The sequence below is a fragment of the Schistosoma mansoni genome, chromosome W, assembly GCF_000237925.1.
Source record: "Schistosoma mansoni strain Puerto Rico chromosome W, complete genome".
In the NCBI taxonomy this organism is placed as follows: Eukaryota; Metazoa; Platyhelminthes; class Trematoda; order Strigeidida; family Schistosomatidae; genus Schistosoma; species Schistosoma mansoni.
In genome coordinates this window covers 34239636-34264210 of record NC_031502.1, presented here as the reverse complement: position 1 = coordinate 34264210, position 24575 = coordinate 34239636, and the positions used below count along the sequence as shown (strand labels likewise).

At 31.7% G+C, this 24575-nt stretch overlaps 1 protein-coding gene across 1 annotated transcript in view; it reads left to right on the top strand.

The window, feature by feature from the left end:
* Smp_157820 (putative ataxia telangiectasia mutated (atm)) overlaps positions 1–24575 on the top strand; it is a gene marked incomplete at both ends in the record, with an annotated part of 101351 nt that overhangs the window by 39199 nt on the left and 37577 nt on the right. Inside the window, 13 exons of the mRNA XM_018789461.1 lie at positions 1228–1412; positions 2684–2824; positions 3955–4098; positions 5366–7172; positions 8330–8442; positions 12130–12343; positions 15662–15937; positions 17309–17574; positions 20214–20298; positions 20919–21125; positions 22083–22362; positions 22692–22995; positions 24280–24505. Of these exons, the coding sequence (XP_018654902.1) occupies positions 1228–1412; positions 2684–2824; positions 3955–4098; positions 5366–7172; positions 8330–8442; positions 12130–12343; positions 15662–15937; positions 17309–17574; positions 20214–20298; positions 20919–21125; positions 22083–22362; positions 22692–22995; positions 24280–24505 (4248 nt within the window). The remainder of the gene's footprint in view (positions 1–1227; positions 1413–2683; positions 2825–3954; positions 4099–5365; positions 7173–8329; positions 8443–12129; positions 12344–15661; positions 15938–17308; positions 17575–20213; positions 20299–20918; positions 21126–22082; positions 22363–22691; positions 22996–24279; positions 24506–24575) is intronic.

Here is a 24575-nt window from a genome sequence, read left to right as displayed (position 1 = left end):
GAAATGGTTTTATATGTTCATATCATTGCTCAGTTTGAATATAATCATGTAAGCATAAGTTTCAGTTTCCGCACTAGAAGCTTCTTGCTTACTTGTTGTAACTAATAAAATATCTGGTTACTTCAAGTGTATTTTCTTATTGACTAATGATTATAGAAAAAACTTCTTTTGCTATCACATATACGTGTTGTTGTTTGTTAGTTAAAAAAAGCTATAGAACAGCCCATTTTCTTGTGAAAGTTGTATTGCGGTTTTTTGGTATGATAATTTAGGGACTTCGCTATTTATGAACAGTGTGGCTATATGTATTCATCTCTGTACCCACACTTGTTTTTAAGTTGTAGTTAATAACAATTTTTAACATATTAACGAGTTATTGATTGGTTGCTTCTTCATGAAATAGGTAACAGCTGCTTCCATCTCAATGCTGTTTCATTACATCTTTCGTTTCTGAGCTTTTCTCAGTAGTTATAGGTTGGAAATACTAAACGCCTTAGGAATTAAAACTTGTAACATGATGACATAAGACGAAATGTCTCAAATTAGTGTTTTATCGAATTCATGAAGGAACAGCTTGTTTTTTGTTATATCTTTGTGAATTTACCAGTTGTGCTTATGCAGTTCTAATATTTTCTTCCGATGTGTCCTTTCAAAAATCAAGTACGTAAAGCTGAAACATAAGTGAAGTAGTATATTTACGGTTGGTTTGTATTAAAATGGCACGCTTACTGAAAAGCAGGAAAATAATCGAATACTCTGAGTCACTCACTATTTACTTGTCATATTTCAACCACATAACTACTTAAGATATTAAACATTCCGTTAGTTCTAAGTTTTCTAAGAGCATGGATATATTATAATTTAGTCTACTGGTAAATATCATTGCAATTTTTACGAAGATTATACCAGGCCAATTGGAAGAGATGTAGACAATTTCGCAGAAATTTGTAAGATGTATAAATCTAAGTAGTTTTATGTGTCGAATTCCACCAATCATCTAACCGTATCGTACTGCGTTCATAAACTCGACTCTTCAAAAGGAAATATTCATGCACATAGCCTTGTTGTTTTTAATATTTTTTTGATCAAACTAAGCAGTTCAATACATCTTGTGTCTATCTCTAAAGAAAAAATACATTTTATAGGTCTTTTAAGTGTTTCCTGGAGAATAAGGGATTTTGTTGATATTTATAGTACACTAACACTTTATATATTAAACTTTGTTAGAGTGAAATCGCCAATAAATTCTTTGGAGAACAAATCGAACATGATACTCTGGAAAATCAGAGAGAACGAAAAAGAGCTCGATTTGAAGTCAGTAATTCAGATACTGGGACATTTGTGTCCAGTAGTCTCCTATGGGATAACCTTGTCAACCTTACTAATAACAACACGAAATTCGGTTGCTTATGGTAAGTATTGTCCGCTGATTGTGTACGTTATGTATGCGGTAAGATGAGGATGTACCTGTATGATTAGACGTTTTTTAAGGCCTTATATCACCAGCCGCAACCATCCATGGAAACAGAATGTAATGTAATGAAAAAAAGTAGTTATTATGGTTTTATTAGAATCTCACAAGTGATCCTATCTTTTCCTTAAAGACAGAGAAGTAGTTACTTTGTGCTTAATCTAATTATAGTTTTGGATTTTTTGCACAGGCGTTTAAAGACTCTTGACAGTAATATATACCAACATTTAAAGAATGTACTAGTTTAATAAATTTTCGGTTTAAATACAAGTAGACCACCTTAATTTGTAGTTCTTATCAAATGTTGCAGAATAATCATCTTATTTAATTCCGTATCCAAAGCCCATAAATATTTCCTAAAACAGGCATAGTTTTGAGAAAGTCGTATATATATATATATATATATATATATATATATATATGTCATTGTCTACACTCATTTGCATGAATGACTAAGTTCTTCGGAACTTGTATACCTAGCTAATTTATTCCTCTTAGTTAAATGTAGATTTTGTTTATATGAACAACTCTTTTCCATTGAGGGACATTTAACTTGAAATAACAACATATACTTTTTTATCTTTAAGTTTTGGCATGACTGATTGGTTTACGCAGTTCACTATCCAATTAGTTAGAGTAGATAGCCTCATCTGTTTCATCATTCAACATCGTAATTTGGATCTAGTATATATTTTGTCAATTTTCTTTCATATAATTGATATTTAATTGCTTCTGTGTTGTCCAAGTCTCAACATATTGTCTCAATATTCACTACCATTGATTTTAATGGAAATTCCTAGTTATATTCCATCACGTTTTGAGATTCATTCTTCAGTTTTAGTTTAGGATATTTGAATAATATAAAGAATTAATGAAGCACATCAGCTAACTTACGAGTAACGGCTTAAACCTTCATTTAGTTCACTTAGGTTTCGTGTGCCCGATATTTATTGTAATCTATTACACTTTCATAATCATAAACAATTGAAACATGATAAATACAGTTTCTATAAATCTTGGGGCATCTTACTTTATCGAATTTGTCATCCAATCCAGTTTTTCTTGCTCTCGTCGATTATTTTATGGGATTCATGTAAAATTTGGGAAATATTCTTTCATACAACATAAGATTCACTAATTTTTATACCTCCAATTTTGTAATAATAATATATTTTCCTGAGTTAATATCTAGATCCCTCATTTTTATTTTAGGTGGCTTATTATTGATTGGGTTATCCGATTTATGTGGCAGAATACTTTGATCATACGTTCTCAAGGCGATAAATATGAATTATATACTGATATTGAAGCTCTTCTTAAGATCATCTCAGCTTCGGTAAAGGTAAACCGAATGTAAGTCTTCCAAAAATCTTTTTTATCAGTGTTGGATAATCCTGTTTATTCGGAGACTCACTATGTAATATACCTCATTTATCAAGAATAGATTTTCGTACTCACTTTTAGCCAAGCTGTTTGTGTGAGGAGACTACTGATACTGCACAACCTCTGAAACCGAAGTGTATGGAGTGTAATTTTAACCTGCTACTTACTAATTGAATACTAACTGACTTAACCACTATGTCCGTACACCATATTGTTTGATAATAGCATCTTTTTTATTCTGGTTAGTTCGATTTTGTTGCCAAGCAGTTTTATCTCTTAATTAGGCAACTTTTCAACCTGTGGATTATTAAGACTGATATAAGACTTCGTATTCATGTAAACAAAGACCACATAGATCTGGTACTTTTCATCGTAATCGGACATAAATTTCAGTTTTAGAACAATACGACCAGTTAATGGTATTTGTAAGGTATTTTGTTTTATTTAGCAGATATTTTGCTTACATTTCATATATTATAATTCGGTAACATTTCTGATGTCTTACATATATAAAATAATGTGAGCTTTAAGTTGAATGGATTTTCATTTCATTCTATTAAAGCTTATATACTTTCATTAACTGTTCAATGGCAAGTTTCTTTCCTGTACTTACTTCTTCATTTGTAATACTATGTAATTGTGAATGATGTCAAACATCAGAAATTCATACCGTAGAAAACCCTCCGTACTTGTAACTTATAAATAGTAATTACGAATTGTCTTCCAAGGGCATAATAAATGGTATTTTGAGTAAATTGTTTATTCAATGTTCCTATTAACTAGACTAACAGTTAGTGTTTGCTTCAGTTTGAAAAGAAATTATTCTGTAAGTATAACAAACATGAAATATAAAAAAGTACAGAGAACAGTAATCTTATTCATATTGTTCAAATATTATGCTAAATCGAAAGTGTCTTTGATTTATAAATAAATACTTACAAGAAACCAATCGTACTGTTGTGGAGTATATTGTGTAAATGAGATTTTTCCAAAGTTCGCTATTTATCCACCTGAATCATTATAAAGATTTTTTAACATATTTATTATTCCGGAAGTAACAAGTATTTATTTAAGATTGTATTTGTTTTCTTATTGTTCAGAGCATTAGCAAACGAATGTTTGGTTACCATGTTACATACACTTGTTGTTTTATTGAATTACGAATTATACCAAGGCTCAATTTCTCATGTACCATCAGATAGTGTGTTATCAGCTTATAATGAAATATGGGAGTTTGCTGTTAGGTAAGTCCTTGTGAGATTGATGTATATGCTCAGTATTACTCACATAATTTGCAGGTAATAATTCGGAAACATCTACTTCAATGAATTGGCCCCCTGATAAGTTTAACAAATCAAGAACGACATTATTGGCTGAACACTATGAATTCAATGTAATTCAGGTTTCTTCTTCTTCAGCTAATAAGTTTAGCTGATTAGAAATATTATCTTGAAATTTTCACGATGTGCGTTACCATCAGGGATCAGTTAAATTATTTTGAAATTAAGATTGTAATAAATATTTCAAAGTAATGTCTTTAAAGTGTGTTCTTTTACAAATAATTATACAGATAGTTCCAAGATATTGTCGTGTACTGTGGCAAAAGATTTCTGATGACTGTAAGAAGATAAGACGGAAAATTGAGTGGTAATCATGATTTCTTTAAAGACGAAAACTGTGCTCCTAACATTGTTCTCTCTTGTTACGGAGGGAGTCGGAGGTTAACCACAAGTTGTGTTTTAGCTTCCTGATTGCTACGGCCTCTTCAGGTTTTAATAAAGTAGTGTAACACTGTTTATTGATTTTTTTTGAATGGGCATATTGTGTTTATCTGGTGTTCCGAGTCCAACAAATGACATGCAATCGAACTATGATGACTGATTTCCTTTTATTGATGGAAGTTCTCAGAATATCCTAGTTAGAACATCTAGATCCCCGTTTTTGAAACTAAAGAAAGTTATTTAATTTTTAAATAGCGGAAGAGAAAGTACGAAACATAATGAATTAATTATATCTTCCAAATACTGTCTCTCTTGCTTTGCTGAAACATTTAGAATCTCTGGAACTTAGCGTCCTGCATAGCTTTTTTTTACCAACTGCTATTCATTTTACTTACTCAACTCATCCGACTAACATAATAAAAATGTTTAAAGGCATTAACTTTTTGTGTATTTGTATATATATCAGGCGATACTGTTTGGTTGATTAAACATGGTTAAAAAATCTAAGTGAATCACCTAATGTTTGGAAGTTTATTATTCAATTCATAGTTTCTTATCTCACTAATATTGCAGTGCGAGAATTTCCGTATTAGAATAGTTTACTTATCTGGATTTTTTGAAAACCTTTTCACTCAAAAAATTGATGACGGTAAAAGTTAATTTTGAACAAACTGTTGACAAAGTTTAAAGTATATGGTTATCAAGTGTTCTTTACGTAAATTCCTAATTTTCATTATTCTATTTTTTTAACAACTATACAATGATTGGTTCTGATTGTTTCTTTTTATAGTTTATTTGAACAATGTTCTATACAACGGAGTCGTTTGCAAGGTCATAAACGTGAAGGTTCTTTGTCGGGTTATCGGTTTCTGAATCATGATCGATTAGTATGTAATCTTCTGTCAGCTTTATTCTGTCTTCACAATTCTACCAGAAACAATCATTTTAAGTGTGCAAATGTATCTAACATCTGTTCGCGCATATTTACGTCGCTAATGAGATGTTTAGACCTAGACACCAGTCATTTGAACAATTCACCATGGCGTGTTCGATTGATTGTTTTAAGTAGTACTTGCTTAAAATTACCGCGAAACTTAGTTCCTTGTGATGTTTTTTTAAGTGTATCTACTATCCCTAATGTTCTATTATTTAATCCGGGTATTCTTTTTCTGTTATACAATTATACAAAAATTTGGAATACTGATGATGATTATGCTGAAAAGAACACAACAATTATGCACGTACCAACAGAAATGAGTATTTTACTGACTGGTATTCTATGGGCATATAAAAACTATTTAATAAAGGAATTCACTCCTACTATTTATTCTTCTAACCCATGGTTTCATACAGGAAGTAATCTGAGTCAACCATTATTTAGTAATCAAGATCATATTGAAGCTATTGACTTTATCAGAAAAAATATATCAGTTCACACTCGTCTGAATCCAAATCTATCAGTCACAAGTGAAAATATACCTAGTCTAGTTGTGTTCTTGGCTACAGAGTTATCATTCATTCAATACAAATTTTGTTTGCTCAAAAAGAAATGTAAATATCTGGATGAGTTACCATCATGCTACGCAGTTATGTTAGAGCGAGTTTTGAAACAAATACTAGATAATTTAATATCCTCCAAGTATCAATGGTGTGATTCAGTGAAAAATGATATAACCAACTTTTCTGTTCAACTTAGTACGGATGATTTTAATCAAAAATTTAAGAAGTTGGAAATGTTTGCTAAATCTTTAGAAGTCCTATTGGAATTATTAGCGTTTAGCATAGACGATATATCATGGATCTCATCACCACAATTAAATCAATTAATACTTTTGTCTACCAGTTATCTCAGTTTTTCAACATCTGAACAATTAATTTCTGAAAATACATTTCAACCATTAGCTGTTTCTAGTCAAGTGAAGAAAACTAATTTTGGTGATGAAGATTTTGAGGATGCTGATTCTTCTGTTACCGTTGAAATAACAAATAATCAAGATCATTCAGAAGAAATTTACTCACGTAATAATTTGTATCAATCGATAAAATTTCAAATCTTCAATTCATTATTTTTATTTAGCCTTCGAAGTAAAAACATAAACCTACTGAAACAAATTTATCAGTCATTACATGAATCAATGTCTAAAATTGTTTTAAATGATCATGATTCTATTAAATGGTTATCTAAACTTACTAGAAACATATCTCAATCTATGTATAAAACATTTTCTGGCAAAAATTATGATTATAATTTAAACACTGATTTTGCTGAAATGATTACTTACTTTATTAGTTCTATAGTAGATACTGTTCGTGAAATTCTGAAATTTCTTCTAGCACGTTGCAGTCAATATTTGTGTATCAATTTAATTGTTAAATTAATTCGTTCACTTTGTGTGTTATCAAATAGTATGGTGTATATATATGTACTTCAAAATCAAGCAAATTTAAATCTTGAAGAAATGGGTCAATGGAAATTGATCGGTCAACATATCGATCAACTAATTCGAACTGTTTGGTCTGTTGGTTTTAAAGTTTCTGGGAAATCTTTACAAGGTTTTGAAGTCGCTACTGTAGATTGTCTTAACTTCTGGATGAATGTAAGTTAAATAGACAAACATATTAAACTCTCTCATACATGACATCATAATATATGAATCACCTTTATTTTGTCTTCTTCTACGTAGAGTTCTAACCCTTAGAATTATGTAACTGCAGTTTCCACATGTCGAGCTAGTAAATAATACCCTATTGAGTAGTAAAGTATCTACCGCTCATGCTCATATTCAAAGCTAACAGATTTAAAATCAAATAAGTTGAAATAATAGTAGTGAAAATATAGTTCAAAGAGGATTGGTGATGAGAACTATGAAATAATAAAAATCAAGATATAGAAGAGGATGAATTCGAAAAGAGCAGATTATCATCACTGCAACCAATTTCGAGTTGTGTCGAATGAGGTCTCCAATTATGTATTAAAATTATCTGTCAAATCACAACGAAAATGTCTCAGATTCACAGTTAATGATTTCATTGACTAATGCCACACATTAGCTTTATGATTCTTAGTGTTTAAATATAAAATCCCATATTATTTTGAAATCGGTCTTACACTTCAGTCAAGAAATTCCGAAAAAGTTTTATTGATTAATCAATTATAAAATAGGACTACATCATACACTGAAATCAGTCGTATTTTCATAAACGTTGAACCACGTAATTCACAGCTAAATGCGTATCATAATTCATTTTTGCTTCCTAGTCATTTGACCAAATAGCAATCTATTTATTAAGACGAGCTACAGTTTTTATTAATAACAGGACATTGTTGTAAAAAGTGCATAAATTTGTGATGTGTCAATTAGTTTTATAAACGGTCCACTTTTAAATTATGAACTGTCTATCACAGTAGACAACCACAGTTGGACAGCGACAAATGAAGTCAGCACTGCTTATCGATGTGATTTCTGATTAGGTCACTCGGTTAAAACAAGTTTAGACGTTCGTCAGTTGGAATAATTGTATACATTTGAAATTATCAAAAATATTCACCTGAATATTTAAGTAACCCGTTACAGAAAATGATGCCTACAAAATTTGATAATTTGCAGTATCTACAAGTTAGTAAACAGTCATCTTAATAGTCAGTCAATATCAAATGATCAGTCATTGTAACTTGACTAGCAACTTGTTGATCCACCTCTTAAAGAATCTTGCATATTCATAGCATTTTTTCATTCTAATCCTATTTCTTTAGCTTTATTCCGCAAAAATTATTGATAAACAAAATAATCCAGAGTATTGTCTAGTTCCAACAGTTCAACATATTGTACCTATTGCAGCTTCTCAACTAGCAAAATTTCTCCAAAGGTAAATTCAGTCAGGTATTTTTTAGGTATTTTGTAATGAAAATTATTTAAGGATACTGATCAACATGGAAATATTTCTAACTGAAGGGGGCGAGGACTGCATAATGCTTAAAATATTCGGTTCCCATTCACAATAGATCGCAGTTTTGAGCCTCGTTCCACCTTCGTCGGTTTGGACGGCCAGATTAAATCAATAATCCTTACATAACAAACAGTTTGACTTAATGAGTTATTATTATTAAATGAAGTAAATGCTAACATGATAAGATATGAATGCATGAAACTTTTATTGCTCGTTTTTATTTCTTTTCTATTCAGGCATGGTTAGGTATTTTGTTAATATTTATTGATTTAAATAACATTAATTTAAGGTAGTAAATTGTTACGTATCATATACAGGAAAGGACTGCTGATCTTATTGTAAACTATAATAGTTAGTTATTTTAAAATTTGCATTTTATTCTTAGTTTAAAACACGGATAATTTTATATTGAAAGTTAAAAGAGGAAGAAACCATTTAATATCAGATTTATGTTACTCTTTGTATTTCATGGATTAAAATAAATACGTTAGTAACTCCTTTTCTGAACCTATTCTGACTCTGAACTTTGCACTTTGCTTTAAGAAATGTATATAGCATGAAAGTGAAAACCCAAAAAAAAATTAATTGGAAGAACAGTGATTTTTTTTTCATTTTCAAAACGAAAGTAAAGGATGAAACGCGCATCCTGAGTTCCACTGCTAGCCACCATTCATTTTTACTTATAATGCTTGTGACTTAAGGCAATATCGAGGCAATTCGCACAGGATGCACATATGCCAATAAGAGACTGATCAATTGCAACCATATGCCAAATAAGAGAACTGATCAATTGCAATCCTAATTATCAATGAAAAGATTCAAACAAACAATACCAAATGAATTTAAAATAAAGGAGTTTAAATTTTCTTGACAATACTACATTCCCTAATAAAGTCATCTACTCAATGCGAAAATTTCAACTCACCACTAACTTGGCCTGTGTATTTTGATACAAACTTCATTAATTATAATAGAAACAATTTTGTTACTTCCTAGGTAAAATTACTAGTGTGAAAATATTTTAAATCCCATAATTAAATGTTAGTTGGATGGATTGAAGCACCGTTTCACTCAACATATAAAACCCAGAATGTATTGTATTACTTTAAAATTCTTATTGATTATATGATAGCAATAATATTATGGTGTTTTCAAATAATTTAGCCTAATTGTTAAATCGTACAATTTTTCCTGGTGTCAAATCAACCATTGTGCTATTCTACAGTTTTGTCAAACTTTACTACAATTACTTTCATCTACAAAGTTCAATTTCATATCATTAAAAACAGAAACTAATACAACATATCCGTCTGTCAGTTCGAATTTCACAGTTTATATATATTCATTAATCTTGAAACTCTTAACTGTCCTGTCTACTCATTCTGGTACTATTAACGAGAATCAGTGCCCTTCATCATCATTGAATAAAGTTCTATTTATGCTATATCCTGAATTAGAATGTGTAACTGTATGTTGTACTCAAATGACTATAATCTATAATAAAGAGGAAGTGAACGGTTGCTGTCAGATAAACGAGGTAACTTCTATGTCTTGTTTTAACTTTTTTATTTTAGTATTGGAGCATTTGTGGAGGTTGTAGAATTTTTGTAGTTTAAATCACGCTGCACTGAACGACTGTTTTGTCTTAGTATGGGACTACCCATCAGTGCGCATCTACGACCCTGCCACAGGGAGTCAAATCCAAGACCATTGGTTTAATAGGTTCGTCGTTCACCAGCGTAATCGAAGTTCCCGGGTCCACCCCTTGTGGCGGGGTTGTGGATGTACATTGATAGGGTATCCCATACTCAGAAAAAACGATTATCCAGTTCTACGTCTTCAATGATGTTTTAGCTAAGATCAGTTCGTGATCAACCTTTAGGAAAAGAGGTAAAATCCGGTACTTAAGTTGTATTCCAATAATAGTAGGGTCTATATTTTGGTTATTTATTTAGAAAAAGTGGATAAGTCTGTCTATTGACGCTCTTTTTTTGTAAATAATTATAGCTCTTTGTTGAAATTTTGGCTGAAAATGATACAACTTATTTCCATCAACATATTCGACCTATTTTATTAACATTAGTACTTAGACGTTGGTTGAATAACTTCAATGTTAATGGATCCAGGCTAGTGGAATTCTTACCAATCTTCCCTTGGAGATGCTGGGGAATAACCGACTTCCAGGAGGCTCGAAAGCAAGTGGTTTTTTTCAATTTTAATTCATGTTTATATGTTAATTATAATACCTTTACAGCCAGATGATAAAACTCTCTCATATATTCGTCGATTTTGACGACAGTATTCAAGTTCTGTATTATGCATTAATTTATTTATACATGAAGTATCAAGAAAAACACTATCAAATTTATAACTTGTTTGCAACAACCTACCAAATATACCTCAACTGCTTTTACAGTGATGTATATTATCACTAATCGATAAAATTTGGCTTCTGAATCTCATCACATCAGCCATATAAATTATGAGGTTTCTTACGTGTTATAAGGTCCTCTTCTTTACTCAACTTTATTATAAATTCTTTTTACATCGAATATTCTCACAAGTATGTATCGTATAGTAATTGAACCTTTGCTGGACGCTTATTTTCTTCGTCGAGTCTCTCTTTCCCAGTGTACTATCGTTGATAGGTAGTGAGTTTTTATTTTATTTTCGTTTTTAAACGGAATTCGAAAAAATCCGGATAATCTTCAGTCTATAGTTAGAGTACAACTGGATCTTGAAGGGGTCTACATATCATCTGACACCCTAAATCCCCATGTAATAACATTGATAATAGTGAAAAGCATGAAATATATATACATTTTGTAACATAGGTGGCATAATTAATTTAAGGGATGATGTTCAGTTATAAACATCAGTCAAATGGATCTACACTTTATACTGATAAAGTAGGTTTTAGTGTAGAATAACATTTCCGATACAGCAAGTGGAACACACTCGGGCAGTGTTAAATTCCATTTCGCATCAACAGACACTAAGTCTGTTTTAGTGAAAGAAGTGAGTCACTCTCGCAAGTTCAAACTCCTCCTCACTTATTTTGGTTTGGGCAGCTGGATATTATCACTAGGCTTCACACTTGATGTGTGGTTTATTATTAATAATAATACTATTAATAATATAACTGTAATTTCGTTAGTAAAGGTTAGCAAGTTTATTGCAGGAAACTCTATAATGTTATTGATTTCCATCCAAAATTATAGAAGGTTGACTACTATTATTTTCGTGAAGTAAAAGCTCAATCTTAACATGTGATTCAGTGTTTTTTTGTTACAAATATTAAAGTGTTGACATTGCAACTTTTGACAATGTACACTGTGCAGTAAAACTCAAAGATGTTTAGTGATTTTATACTAATCAGAAGTTGTTGAATTATTTTCTCATAAGCTAATCAACTATCATCCTTTCATTTGGCTATTTATGTTTTGTTGATTAGAAAGTTATCAAAATTGATACGATAATTGAGATGTTAGCAATTTTATCACTGATCGCATATTTTGCTTCAATACCTGTAAATTTGTTTAGTGATAAACTTTTATCTTATCGATTGGTTTTCGTTAATATGTTTGACTCATACATATTTTCTAGGGAACTTTGTCCAGTTCTTGGGAATTTGGCTTTGACCGATTTCTATGAACCTACTATGAAATTGCATGACATCAATATGATTAGCTCTCTTTTTACTGATCACGTTCCTGAACTGGTGGGTGCCATTCTTATCCATTCAGTCATGCAAAATATGGATGATAACAGTAGACTTCCACAATGGCATATAATTACAGAATTGTGTGGCGGATCTAAGGTTAGTTATAAATATTGGGTAAATATTTCTATTGCTTCTGCATAGATCAATTACGGCTAACAGGGGGATCCAGGAAGGGCGTTCCGTCCTTCGCGAAACTCGTTGGCTGGACGTGCATGCATTTCAGTGTTGACGTTCACATCTGGACTCGAACCTAACACCTTTCGCTTCAAGCGCCCAACATGTTATTCAGTGAAATATTGAGGCCAGATAGCCATTGACTTATTCAGTGAATTTGATGATATTCATGTCATTATTAGAAAGGGTTTGAATTATCTTATCTATTCTATATAACCTGCAATAAAATGGCTATATTTAAGTAGTCTGCTCAACATGCACATACACCAACCAAAACGTCAGAGTTCAGCCAACAGTATCCGCAATAGGATAACCCGGACCCTTACCAATGCCCCCTAACGCACTGGTACGGCCGAGAGTGGGGAGAGTCCGCTCTCCCTCTCGAAATGCTCTCACATGGCCAGCGAATATATAGCCTCTGCCAGGGAAGTCCTACTCACTGCCTTCTCGTGGCGGGGGTGTTGTTTACGAAATTGAGAGGACGAAAAGCGAACGTCCGGCGCTTTAACCGGGTTGGTGGACAAGGCGAGTCCACCTAGGGGAGTTGGAAAACCCTGATTCCAAACCAATGGTGCACATGGGCTCCAGTATCCTGAGGGAACAAATGGCGTACGAATCAATCGTTGATCACCGGCTACCATGGGACTGCATCTCCTCACGATGCTCCACTGCCTTGTGGATCAGATCTTTCGGTCAAAGGCTCCGGGTGTGGCCCCCTAAGAAAACCACCTGCTTCAGTTCGGGCACCTGGGCAGTATCACAGCCCTCAAGCAAATCGAATGAGATTTGTACGGCGCATATGTATCTGGTGCTTCCTTGTACCAATATTTATGTGTTTAAATAATAATAATACCAATGATATATTTCTTTTATGTTTATGATCTTGTTAATGTCTTACTTGTGACAGTTACCTTCTATTCTCTTATAGCCTTCAGCTGTGGTTTGTAATTATACCTTAATATCTAATAACTATAGTTAAATTATCACAGTTCACAATAAGCTTCGAAACACAATTTATCTTCAGTACAACTTTTGATTTTTTTAACATGGTGTAAACTTGATATTCCTAAATATTTGTCTGAAAAATAGTTTCCTTTCCCTGAAGATTCTCCGAGAACGTTTAAATGGTTTTTAAAGTGCTTATGTTGATCTAGAGTCATCGATTTCTAAGCCAGGTTAAAGTTTTGTATCGCTAAGACGTTTATCGTTAGTAGATCTCATGACTAACTGGTACGTTTCTCCCACTTATACATGATAATCAGAATTCGATTGTCACTATTTGAATTATTTCATACTTTATGAATCTAACTCTTGGAAGTTATTCACCAAGTTTTTAGATCACTTAGACCGACTACGAATTGTGATTATATTCAACTAATAAGGATGACTATTTATATTGATTGTGAACTCTGATTATGACTGACTGGCAGAATGAGTTTCCGAAGAGTTTTTTAGATTACGAATAGCGTATGGGGTTTGACGATTAGCGAACTGTAATTCCTAAAGTATTCGTTATAAAAGGGTAAATAATTGATTTCCGTCCGTTTTTCTTTCTTAGTTATCAAATTATTTACAGAAGAACTGAAGAATATTGAGAAGGTACTTCGTTTAGGAATGTAATTCTGTCTGAAACTTGAATTAATCGTAAACAAATTTATGACAATCTTAATCAACCTAGAGTGTATTACGAATATGCGTTTGTTCAAGTTTACGTACCACGACAAAAAATTAACAAGATCAATAGCAAATGATTCAAAATAATTCAAGTAATAATGATAGTGAGGATGACTAAACACCAGGAATTAGGGTTCGAGAAGGAAAAATGAAAGATACGTGCGAATGAATGATGTAATTCGAGATGTAGAGGAATATAGAAAGCGAATGTATCTGTGTCATTGTGAGTGATACTAAGATACCTCATCCAACGTCTCTAACCTCTGATCTCTCTGATTGCATAGACAACAAACAGGTAGTTGACATTTCCCAACATAGATTGAACCTACGTTCAATGACATTATAGATTGGTGCCATTTCTTTGTCTAGCATAAACCAATTCATTCTTCATGTCCTACAACTATGTTTGCAAGTTTACATAGGCTTTTGAAATCAAATTCATGGGAAGAATTAAAAGAACAGCTTTTCGTTTGGTGTATTTGGGAATTTATAGAACTTTTTCTCATATAATTATTTATTATATGACATAAACTAGGAAAATAATGTTTATTGGATCTGGGTAGTAATGTATTTAAAACTAAGCTGACTTCAGAAAGTGGTTGTCTGACACTAAATGAAGTTTGTAAGGATAGTTCCTGGACTTTGATAGAGTTGTCGGTATCTCTATTCACCCTCAGTAATTTAAAATTACATTCTGATATTTTTGGACTGAAAATAAAGAATCCAGTATCTCAACTAGAATGGTCTCTTTAAGCAATCACCCAATTCATTTTAGAAGCTGATGGAATCAGAGCCGTGACATAATTGTGAGAAGATGGTGTTATATCCTGAAGAGAATTATGAATGGTAGCTTTTGAGGACTATTTATGGACCAATATAATACGTATATTTCCTATTGTATAATTGTTAAGTAACTTAACTATTCATATTCATGTTCCTCTTATCATAAGCTTTTTTGACATATGAACTATTACTATACGATTTACCGTTCTTCAGTTATCCTCGGTCGATTAATTACTGCTCCCCACGTTTGGCCAAATGTTGTTTTCTATCTTATGGTACGATGTGGTCTGTCTGTTTGGTATATAGACCCCATATGCTTGAAATAAATAATTCATATTGCAGAGGCTGTTATTAGTGTTCTAGACTTAACTGTCTGGGCTAGACAGAAAGCAGGACCGACAAGTGCTCTAGACTGCTCGTATGGGTTTCGTATGTCATTGATCCGATCACTGTATCCTAATAGTCGGGTACAGGTTATGACAGATGGAAAGTAAAAGTGGGCTCAAAATTTTATAATGCAAACTATTTTGAGACTTTCCTATTTCAGTAAATTGAAATGAACTTTGTTATAATTATGTGCGGTTGATTACAATATTTAATGCTGTTTTGCAGATTTTCACTTATTCACGAATATAGTTAGTAAGGAACGCAGACTTATCTTCATTCTAATTTGTATTTGTAAGTGTCAAAGCTTATTTTTTTGCAAACAATAACTTTGATTGAAATTTATCAACTGATGTGTAGTTTTTTTTCTACAAACTTTACCCAACTGCTTACATTTAGCTTACTCATTCAACTTTGCTGAAAGCAACAAATATATGTAAACTAATTCATTGTTTGCTTAAATTACGCGTACTTTATGATATGCCAAACAAATCTACTGGCTCTTCACAATCTCTTACAAATCATCACTATCTTGGATCATTTCTCATTAATTGTTTAGCCAAATTATACATTAATTTAAATTATGATCAATTGGCATCGAATAATCAGATTTCAGATACAAGACATCATTTAAAGTATGCCTATGATCTGATTAGTTCATGTCATATTAATTCAGTAAGTTCTTTTTATGACAATCATCTTTTAGCAATCTAACTTAATAACCAATTAAAGTTCATGTAACCAACTTTTTTTGCATAAAGACTATTAACGCTTGTCAGTCACCCAGACAAAAGATCGAATTTACGAAGTAGCGATTGAAATTCGAATTCCTCGTTCAATAAGCCACTTCATTTTACAACTTTCTTCCCATGTTTTACAGACGATATCTCAAGATGCTGGTTGGATAAGTCTTTAATTTCCTCAAGACTTTTCTACTCGCTTTGGTTACGATAAATAATAACTTGGCGAATGCTCTAGCGTTTTTGATTTCTTGCATTTCTCAGAAATAGGATGGAGTAACATGACTGATGAATGAAGGCATGAGTTTGTGATCGATAACTTCCTTCTACTTACTTGATGCAAATTAACGGTCAGTAGCTTAACAAGTTGCTGCCATATTTCGGTCTAGCCAACTTTACCTATTTCCCAGCCAAACTTCTTTCCATCCAGGAACTCGCCTTGGAATACATGGCAACTTGATATGCATAATATGTTAAACAGAGCTTCTTTCGACACCAGTTTGGAATCTGATTGATTCACTTGCTACACCTAGCAGAATTTCTTGCGTAGTGTTAATCTTATATATGTATATATGAAAAACATCAAACTACTCAAGGCAATTTGTAAGTCATCAATAACTACAACTGTCATCTTGCCATGGATTTGTACCTTTATTCATTATGATTAGTTTCGTAACTCCAACCTGTACAAATAGTTGGTTTCACTACGCGAAAGCGTTTCATACAAAATTTGTTATCTAAGTTATGTAATCCAAGGATATTTTCTGTTTCTAGTCCTCGTTTCTCCTAGCCGTGGAGTTGCGGAGGCCAAAGTGTCGCTCTCTATGTTCACATTTTTATTGGCAGTCGATTACTTGACATCATACGATGTCAAATAAGCCTTTTGCGTCTGAGTCAAGACTTAGTTAATGAACGCTTTTTCAGTGTTAACAAAGCCCTCTGAATAATAATTAGGTCTATACGCTCAAACACTTCTTTTGTTTTCATTCTATCTAACTTGTTACCTAAATGTTTCATTTGACCTAAAGTCTTTCATCTTAATGGATCCTATGAACATAAATATACTTGAATTAGCAACCTTCAAGTACCAGATATTTAAAAAAACGTTTTAATAACTTATCCTTATCAAATAAATTGGGTATTATTCTTCATTTAATATGATATTATACTCTACTCACAAATCAAGAGTATGAATAATTTTTTTCAAATATGACTTACCATTTAATTGTCTATTTTACTTACAATCAATTCATATTATGCCTTATCACTCCTTGTCTTTTTCATTCATACTTTTTGTTAATGTTAGGACTTAGTCAATCGTCTTTATCAAATTGGTATACAGTTTCTTTGTCCACAGTCTACCATTAATGTATCACATCGTTTAATACCTTATTGTTTGCGATTGACGTGTTGGTGTGCAATCTCGAATCTCATTATATCTTTACTACTCAATACCACCTCATCATTTGATTCTGATACTGGTGATAATGATGAATTAAGATTAGTGCAAGAGTTTTCTGTTTGGATTTTTGTAAACGGACACATCAGTTTACTGGTTAATGAATTAACTCGGTATGTTGTTATGGTCATTTTTGAGAAATATTTACATAGTGTTCAATAAATCATGTTTCAATTTAATTCTTTCACATTTCTTAGATAGTTAATGGTCTTACACAACGTCATGATATTTTTAAATAATTTGAATATCCTGGCCATTTTCTTATTCCTTCCCTTTCAATTACGCTGTTAATAAATTTAATTTTACATGAAAGAAGTCTTTATACCATGATAATGTGTTTCTTCTCAAAATTATCAACTGTATGTATCAGATGAGAAATTAGTTGTTTTCTATGTGATTGTAGTTAGTGATTCACTGTGTTGACTTACTATGATATTTTTCAGATTCTCTCTATCTAGAATCTTACTGTAGATTTTCTTGCAACTTTCCCCATTTATAAACTTGAATAAAGAAAGAACAACTATCATAGCAGAACGACATGAATTCATTTATTAGATTATGTAATGTATACTAGTTAACTAAAGCTCAGAAGTAAGATATTGTGGAGAAGATTTGTAGCTCTAGTGGATGATTTAGGTGGAGTTTTGTATTCTGAACTGAATGGCTTGGTCGTGGAACTTCCATTGTTTTTCTGAAAAACATTATCAGCATAAACTTCAGGGAGGTTTTAGGATGTAAGCAGCTGAGAAAAATCCACGAGGTAAATGAATTCATATTATTCTGCTACGATATTTGTCCTTTCTTTATTCAAACTTACAAAGTTTCTATTATTTATTTATATTTACCGTGTTCTAAGAAATATTTGAGCATTTACATTAGTCTTCCATAGCTACTATCACATCTTTGTAATTTTATTTAATAGTAATTTTATCAATCTTCATGAAGTTAAACAAAAGACTTAGTATATTATTCATAGCTTTTCTTGCGAAAACTTAAGTCATTTTTAAAGGAAGCTTAATAAAGCATTGATCTAAATAATTTGTGGTAAACTTATCAGAGTGAAGCTAATTGAATATTGTCATACAACTCGAGAACCAAGACTAGATTTGTGTACTAAGCTAAAGAGCATAATTATTGTTGAAAGATTTGAGAATCGAACTGATCTCACTAGGACAGAAGCGTGCAATACAATATTTTCTAGTCGTGTACGCGAACCAACCAACTGTGAATCTATGTAAAGTGTTGGATATTTATATATAGAGAGAAGTAGCGCAATAGTCAAGGGGTTCAACTTTCAACCGCTAGGTCACGAATAAGAACTTTCCGCCTACTTCGATTTGAGTAACTGAGTAGTATTACTAGTTCATGCATTTAAAGTGTGATCATAGCCAAGTATACAAATCTCCACTTGGTTGAGTCAATATTAATACATTATTGGATACGACGGTTTCATTTCAAATGCTCAAACATGTCCCAATGTGTCGAATGCAACCACTATTTCAAGTGAGTTTGTTGAAATACGTTACATTAAACGCCCATAATTTGATGTACATTCGATAGGTGCATATATATCATACTGTATACAAATTACATCACTATCATCTATGCGAAAAAAATTCAATATTGAGTTATTTATTCAATAAGAACCTATTTACTCTGATTTCACTTGTAGTGTTGAACATCTTGATGAACTTCTTGATTCGTTACATTATCTGCTGGTTAAAATCCGCTCATTCTCCTTGTTTCAACAAAATTCAAAGGTACATCTTTTTTTGTTTAAACATTTGTGTATATAGAGGTTTTTGTTATTTCTTAGACATATACATTTTATATTCCTTTATTTATTTGAATTCAGTGATAACACTCCGAGGAAACAAATTTACATTGAACTTACTGTATATTGTGTAAGTATTTCATTTGGCATTCATGGAGCGAAATCTTGAAAATAAGTAGATTAATAGGATTACCACGTATATGCATTGATCAGTTATTATGCAATGCCATGTTACTTAGTTAATATACTTTATCGGATTTTAGCTATGCTGTTACTGAGCCAGTTATTTTGATACTGTATGTTTCATGGTGGGGTTTTCGATGAATCGATCTAACTAACTCCAGTGCTAGTTTCTGTGCCGATGTAGTTTCAAATTGTTAATAGAGCACTGACTTTTTCAGAGTGGTAAATGTTGATAAATACGGGACCTAGACAGTAGAAATTTTTATTATTCACCTTAAAGTGCGCAAAATACGTCATGAATATGATTCTGTTAATGATAACAAAAACTATTTCTGCTTTGTATTTGTCACAGTTTGATGTCCGTTGGAATAACATTGGAGTTCAGGGACTACTGAACGTCTGTTTTGTCCTAGTATGGAACTTCTCGGGAATGCTCATCCAGCACTTCACCGTGGATCGAACTCAGTATCTCCAAGTCTTAAGGCAAGGATTCAACCTTTGTATTCCAACTGCGATCAATCCATCACTAGTATCATCTACAAATTGAACTAATTCACCAAAACTATAATCACATGCTTATTAGTGACTTGGTTAAACATGAGTTAACGAAGTTCTATTGGGAATTCATAAGATTTGTTAAAAATTAAACTGAACTATATTCTATCCTAGTTAATTAATTAACATAATAATTTATCCTTTATTTTCAGGTTTAGTTTTGTTATGTATAACTTTATCTCATTTCTATCCCATTTAGTTACTCATTAGTATACATCATTCAACTGTGTATACTCTTAGAAATTTGGCTAAAAATCTCTTGCAGTCAAATAAACAATTTCAGTCTACTTATCCTGATGAATTGAAACGATCAATTCTAAAAAAGGTATTATTAATGTTTACTTCATGTTCTATACTTAATAATGATATATTTGCGAAATTTGTCTATTAAACAGATTGTATTTTTTTATCATGATTTTATTTGTTCCTAGTTTGTTTATCAACTAACTTAGCATTTAAGTAGGAATAATATATTTGTAAAATCTCAGCGAATGAATTTGAAGTAAATCCAACGTTTCTCATGACAATCTGGTTCAAGCTTTTTCAAGGAAATATAATCAAACATCAAAATTATCGAATATAAATAGGTACATGGTTCTTCGTTTCATTGTATACTGAATAGGTCATCCAATCAGCGTTAAAAATGTCTAAACTAGGTATATGTATTAGTGTATAAGAGACTTGTGATGTGAAATGAAATGTGTTAAGATAACATATTGTATATATACTTGAGTGGTGAAAACATACAATTTTTAATATATGATTCATATGATATGTATAAACATACATACAAACCATTATCTGACGTCTCAAAAAGTGTGACTTTATTACAAAATACATCGAATTGCAGTTATTTAATGATGATGGTCAATAAACAAGCACTAATAATCTAAATGTATTCAAATTATATTTTTATTTATTCTCAAAAAACAATTTCTCATTTAGATTGCAACGATTTTAAACTTACTTGTTGGCGAAAATAAGCCTTCCATTTTCAATGAAGCAGTACGTCAGTTATGCGATTTTCCTGATATTGAGAAATGTAACTACATCGATTCCTCATCCACTGATACATCATACATTTCATTTTTTGAAGAATATGGTAAATCTCGTAACTGCCTATCAACACGTAATGGAGAAAATATTCAACAGGTTTGTTATATATATATATATATATATATATATATATATATATATATATATATATAGTTCGTTTTTCTCGCTTATAATGAATAACTTAATTGCATCACTATGCTTTTTGACGCTTTCTACATTGTTCTCTTTTTGGACTTATCCGACCAGTGTATATACATATTCATCCTTTTAATGTTGCCACTAAGACGAGCTCACAAAACACATCAGCTGAAACACAGTAGTGTTACTTTTCGTTCTCTAGTCCTATATAATACTTCACCTGTAAATATAAACCACCGGAAAAGTAGTTTGTTAGTCTTTCTGCTAGATTTCTCATCATGCTCTTTTAAACTTTAAAATACAATTATATTAAGCCACAATATACATATCTTGTGCCAAGTTGTTTTTGATTATAGAAGCTTACAAAACTGAATTACATCTTTATATTTTCCGAGTTGGAATAGGGCTAATACCTCTATGATTATAAATTAATGTTTCAACTAACAAATTAATCATTTTATTGCTCAGAAGTTTCTTTAAAATAGACTTCATTTATTTTAATTGCTTTTACCACCTTTATTATTCTTTGTAAGTAAAATTTATGATTGATTTCATCTAGTTCGCTCACTCGCGACCCAATACAAAGCCGATTCTAGAACCTTAAAAGTTCTTAAGGAATATTACATCCTTAGACTGTTAATTTAAAATTAATTGATCTATATTTTTAAATTCAGTCAATTTCCGATGTAGCTAAATTATCGTTCTCTGGAAGACCCGATATTTCTTGGTTTAATCTTGTGTAGTCGTTAGTAGTCCACCTCTGCTGTTCAATCCTCAACTAAAATGAAAACTGTCCAGTCCCGTGTGGTTTTCAATAGTTCTCCAATCAACATCCTTCTGTGGAGAAAATCATTTTCAGAATATGCGAAAATCTTCACAAAACCACTTTATTTATATTTTTATTTGTTTTTCCAGCTCTTACAAATAATGTCGAATGATTTGGAATTATTTCATATCGTTCACTCATCCCAATTATTAGTTTATCCTATCAAAATGTTTGAAGAGTTATCCTTTAATATGTCAACTATGTTTAATGTTATGCAAGGAAATAGATCAACATTCAAATCTGATATGCTATTTCAACAAATAAAATCCATACTAATGAAACAATCTACAGAAAATAAGGAAAGGCATGTTGGTTTGATGGTTACAAATATGAATAATATAGAAAATGGTGGAAATATGACAGAAATAGGTAAGTGATTAAGCTTTTAAGAATATATATGCAGCTCTACTTATCCTATTTTCTTGCATGACGATATATTTACCGAATATAGAAATATCCATTATATATACGATGGTCTGCAACTAGTTTGGAATTTTTATTCTTGATACATACATTTTGTCATAAATTTTCCCGAAATAAGACTGATCGTGCACAGAATTTTTATTTCCACGACAAGTGAGCCTCTTGTGCCCGCATGTCTTTCTCGTATTCGACATGTTACTGGGTTTTAATTGTTTTTAGTTTGTACTGGTAAATGCTTAAACTTAATATCCTGTCGTATTTTTGTGCTATTTCAGATTTTTCAAATATAGCTAAGTTAACGATTAACTTGGAAACCATTCTCAATCCTTCAAAACCTGATAAATGGTTCCAGAGATTGCCGACTATTTTGGATTCTAAGATTCAAGGATCTACTCTACACTGTTTCAGTCTTTTAAAACAAGTTACGAATTCTTTCAACCTCTCAAATTTCAATCTTATAGATCCCGCTAGTAGAGGTTTTAACTATGAAGTTCCTGAGAGTGATGATTTTCTGGATCCTGTGTCTTATGTGAAACAACAGATTTTATCAAATATTGTCTGTGCAATTTGTATTCCGAAGTATGTTATTTTATTCCCATGAATTTACTTATCCAGGGACGTATATGCTTTTCATTGTATAACACACCGAGCGGAATGAAGTAGTAGTTATATTAAGTTTTAGTAATCTTCCAAATGTTTTCCAAATACCTGTACTAATAAACAATAACAATGTTTAGAATCTTTATTCATTTTTTACTAATTTTAAAGTGTATACGAAAGCATTATCACCGACCACTTAATGTTCTACATATGTCATGTATGTTGCAGGTACTAATGTACTTTTCTCCAATCGCTGGTGGGATTATAGTTGCACAGCGATACAGAGGTTCCAAACCGAAACAAAAACAACTGTCTAGTATTCTGACTTTCAATAATTCTTCAGTTGTTGTCAGCCTCTAATAAACACCAGCCTTTAAGTACTTTTCATACTAAATTAATAAATCTGATATGAAGCACAAAAAAATAAGTATTCTAATAAGGTGGAAATCACTTATTTGTTATGGGAAAATCTATAAAATTGAGAAAATATGGTGTAACTAGTAAGTGAAACTATTAAATACTACAAAATGATAAATTTCGTCCACATATTGTTTGAAATTCGCAACAATATTTCTGTGGATTATCGAATATTGCCCTCTTCTCTTTGGTTTTTGGGACGTAGGTATATATACTGGCAGTCGACTTTCCAAATCTTTTTTAAACTTGAGGATGGTGTTTAGCTTCAATACTCTTCATCAGTCAAAGCCTACGGCGAACTGTCATTTGAAGAGGTACCCCTCATACCTGTCATCTTTCTCCATTTTTATTTTCCTTTATTAAACATATGTCCCTAAATATAACCCTTTCTTCCTGTAATTTCTAGTATTAGCCACCTAATCAAAGACTCATTTGTAGACTTAGATTTCTCATTTTACATAGTTCTGGTTAGCGAAGTAGCTGATAATGTTCAGAATCTTTCATACTCCTTCAGAAATTTTTGTAGTGTCGTTATTTCCTCTTAAAATCAGAATTTTGCTTAAAGACTTAGTTAATGACTAAGGGCATTGATATGGTTGAGTGTGATAATCACTTTATTGTTTTAGAAGTCTCATTTTATTTAACCAGTGCCCTACAAAATTTTTAGCACTGACATAACTAACCTCTTGAGATTTCGTAGTTCATCGGCTCAAAATTATCGAGTAAATTATTTTCGTTATTCACTAACACTTCACATTTCTGTTTCCCAACAGTAATTTTAAGTAATATAATACCACTGTACATAGTTTTGATTTCTTTTATTGTATTTTATTTTGTTACTTCTAGTTCATTAATTACTTTGAATGCATCAGAAGTATTACATGAATTGTTTAATAAGTGTTCTTCTTTGGTCATTTCGTTACTAACACATCCCAGTGAAAATCAGTTACCAACATATCTACATACTATTCTAGCTCCTTACATCCAAGGAACTGATATTTCTAGTCGATCGACATCAACTCGAAATAAAAATCCCGTGTCGTTTATCCAAAAGCTGGATCTTAAAGAAAAGGTTAATTTTTTTCGTGATGATTTTTTCATGGATTTATCTATTTCTTTACTAAGATTACAAGTTGTGTTGG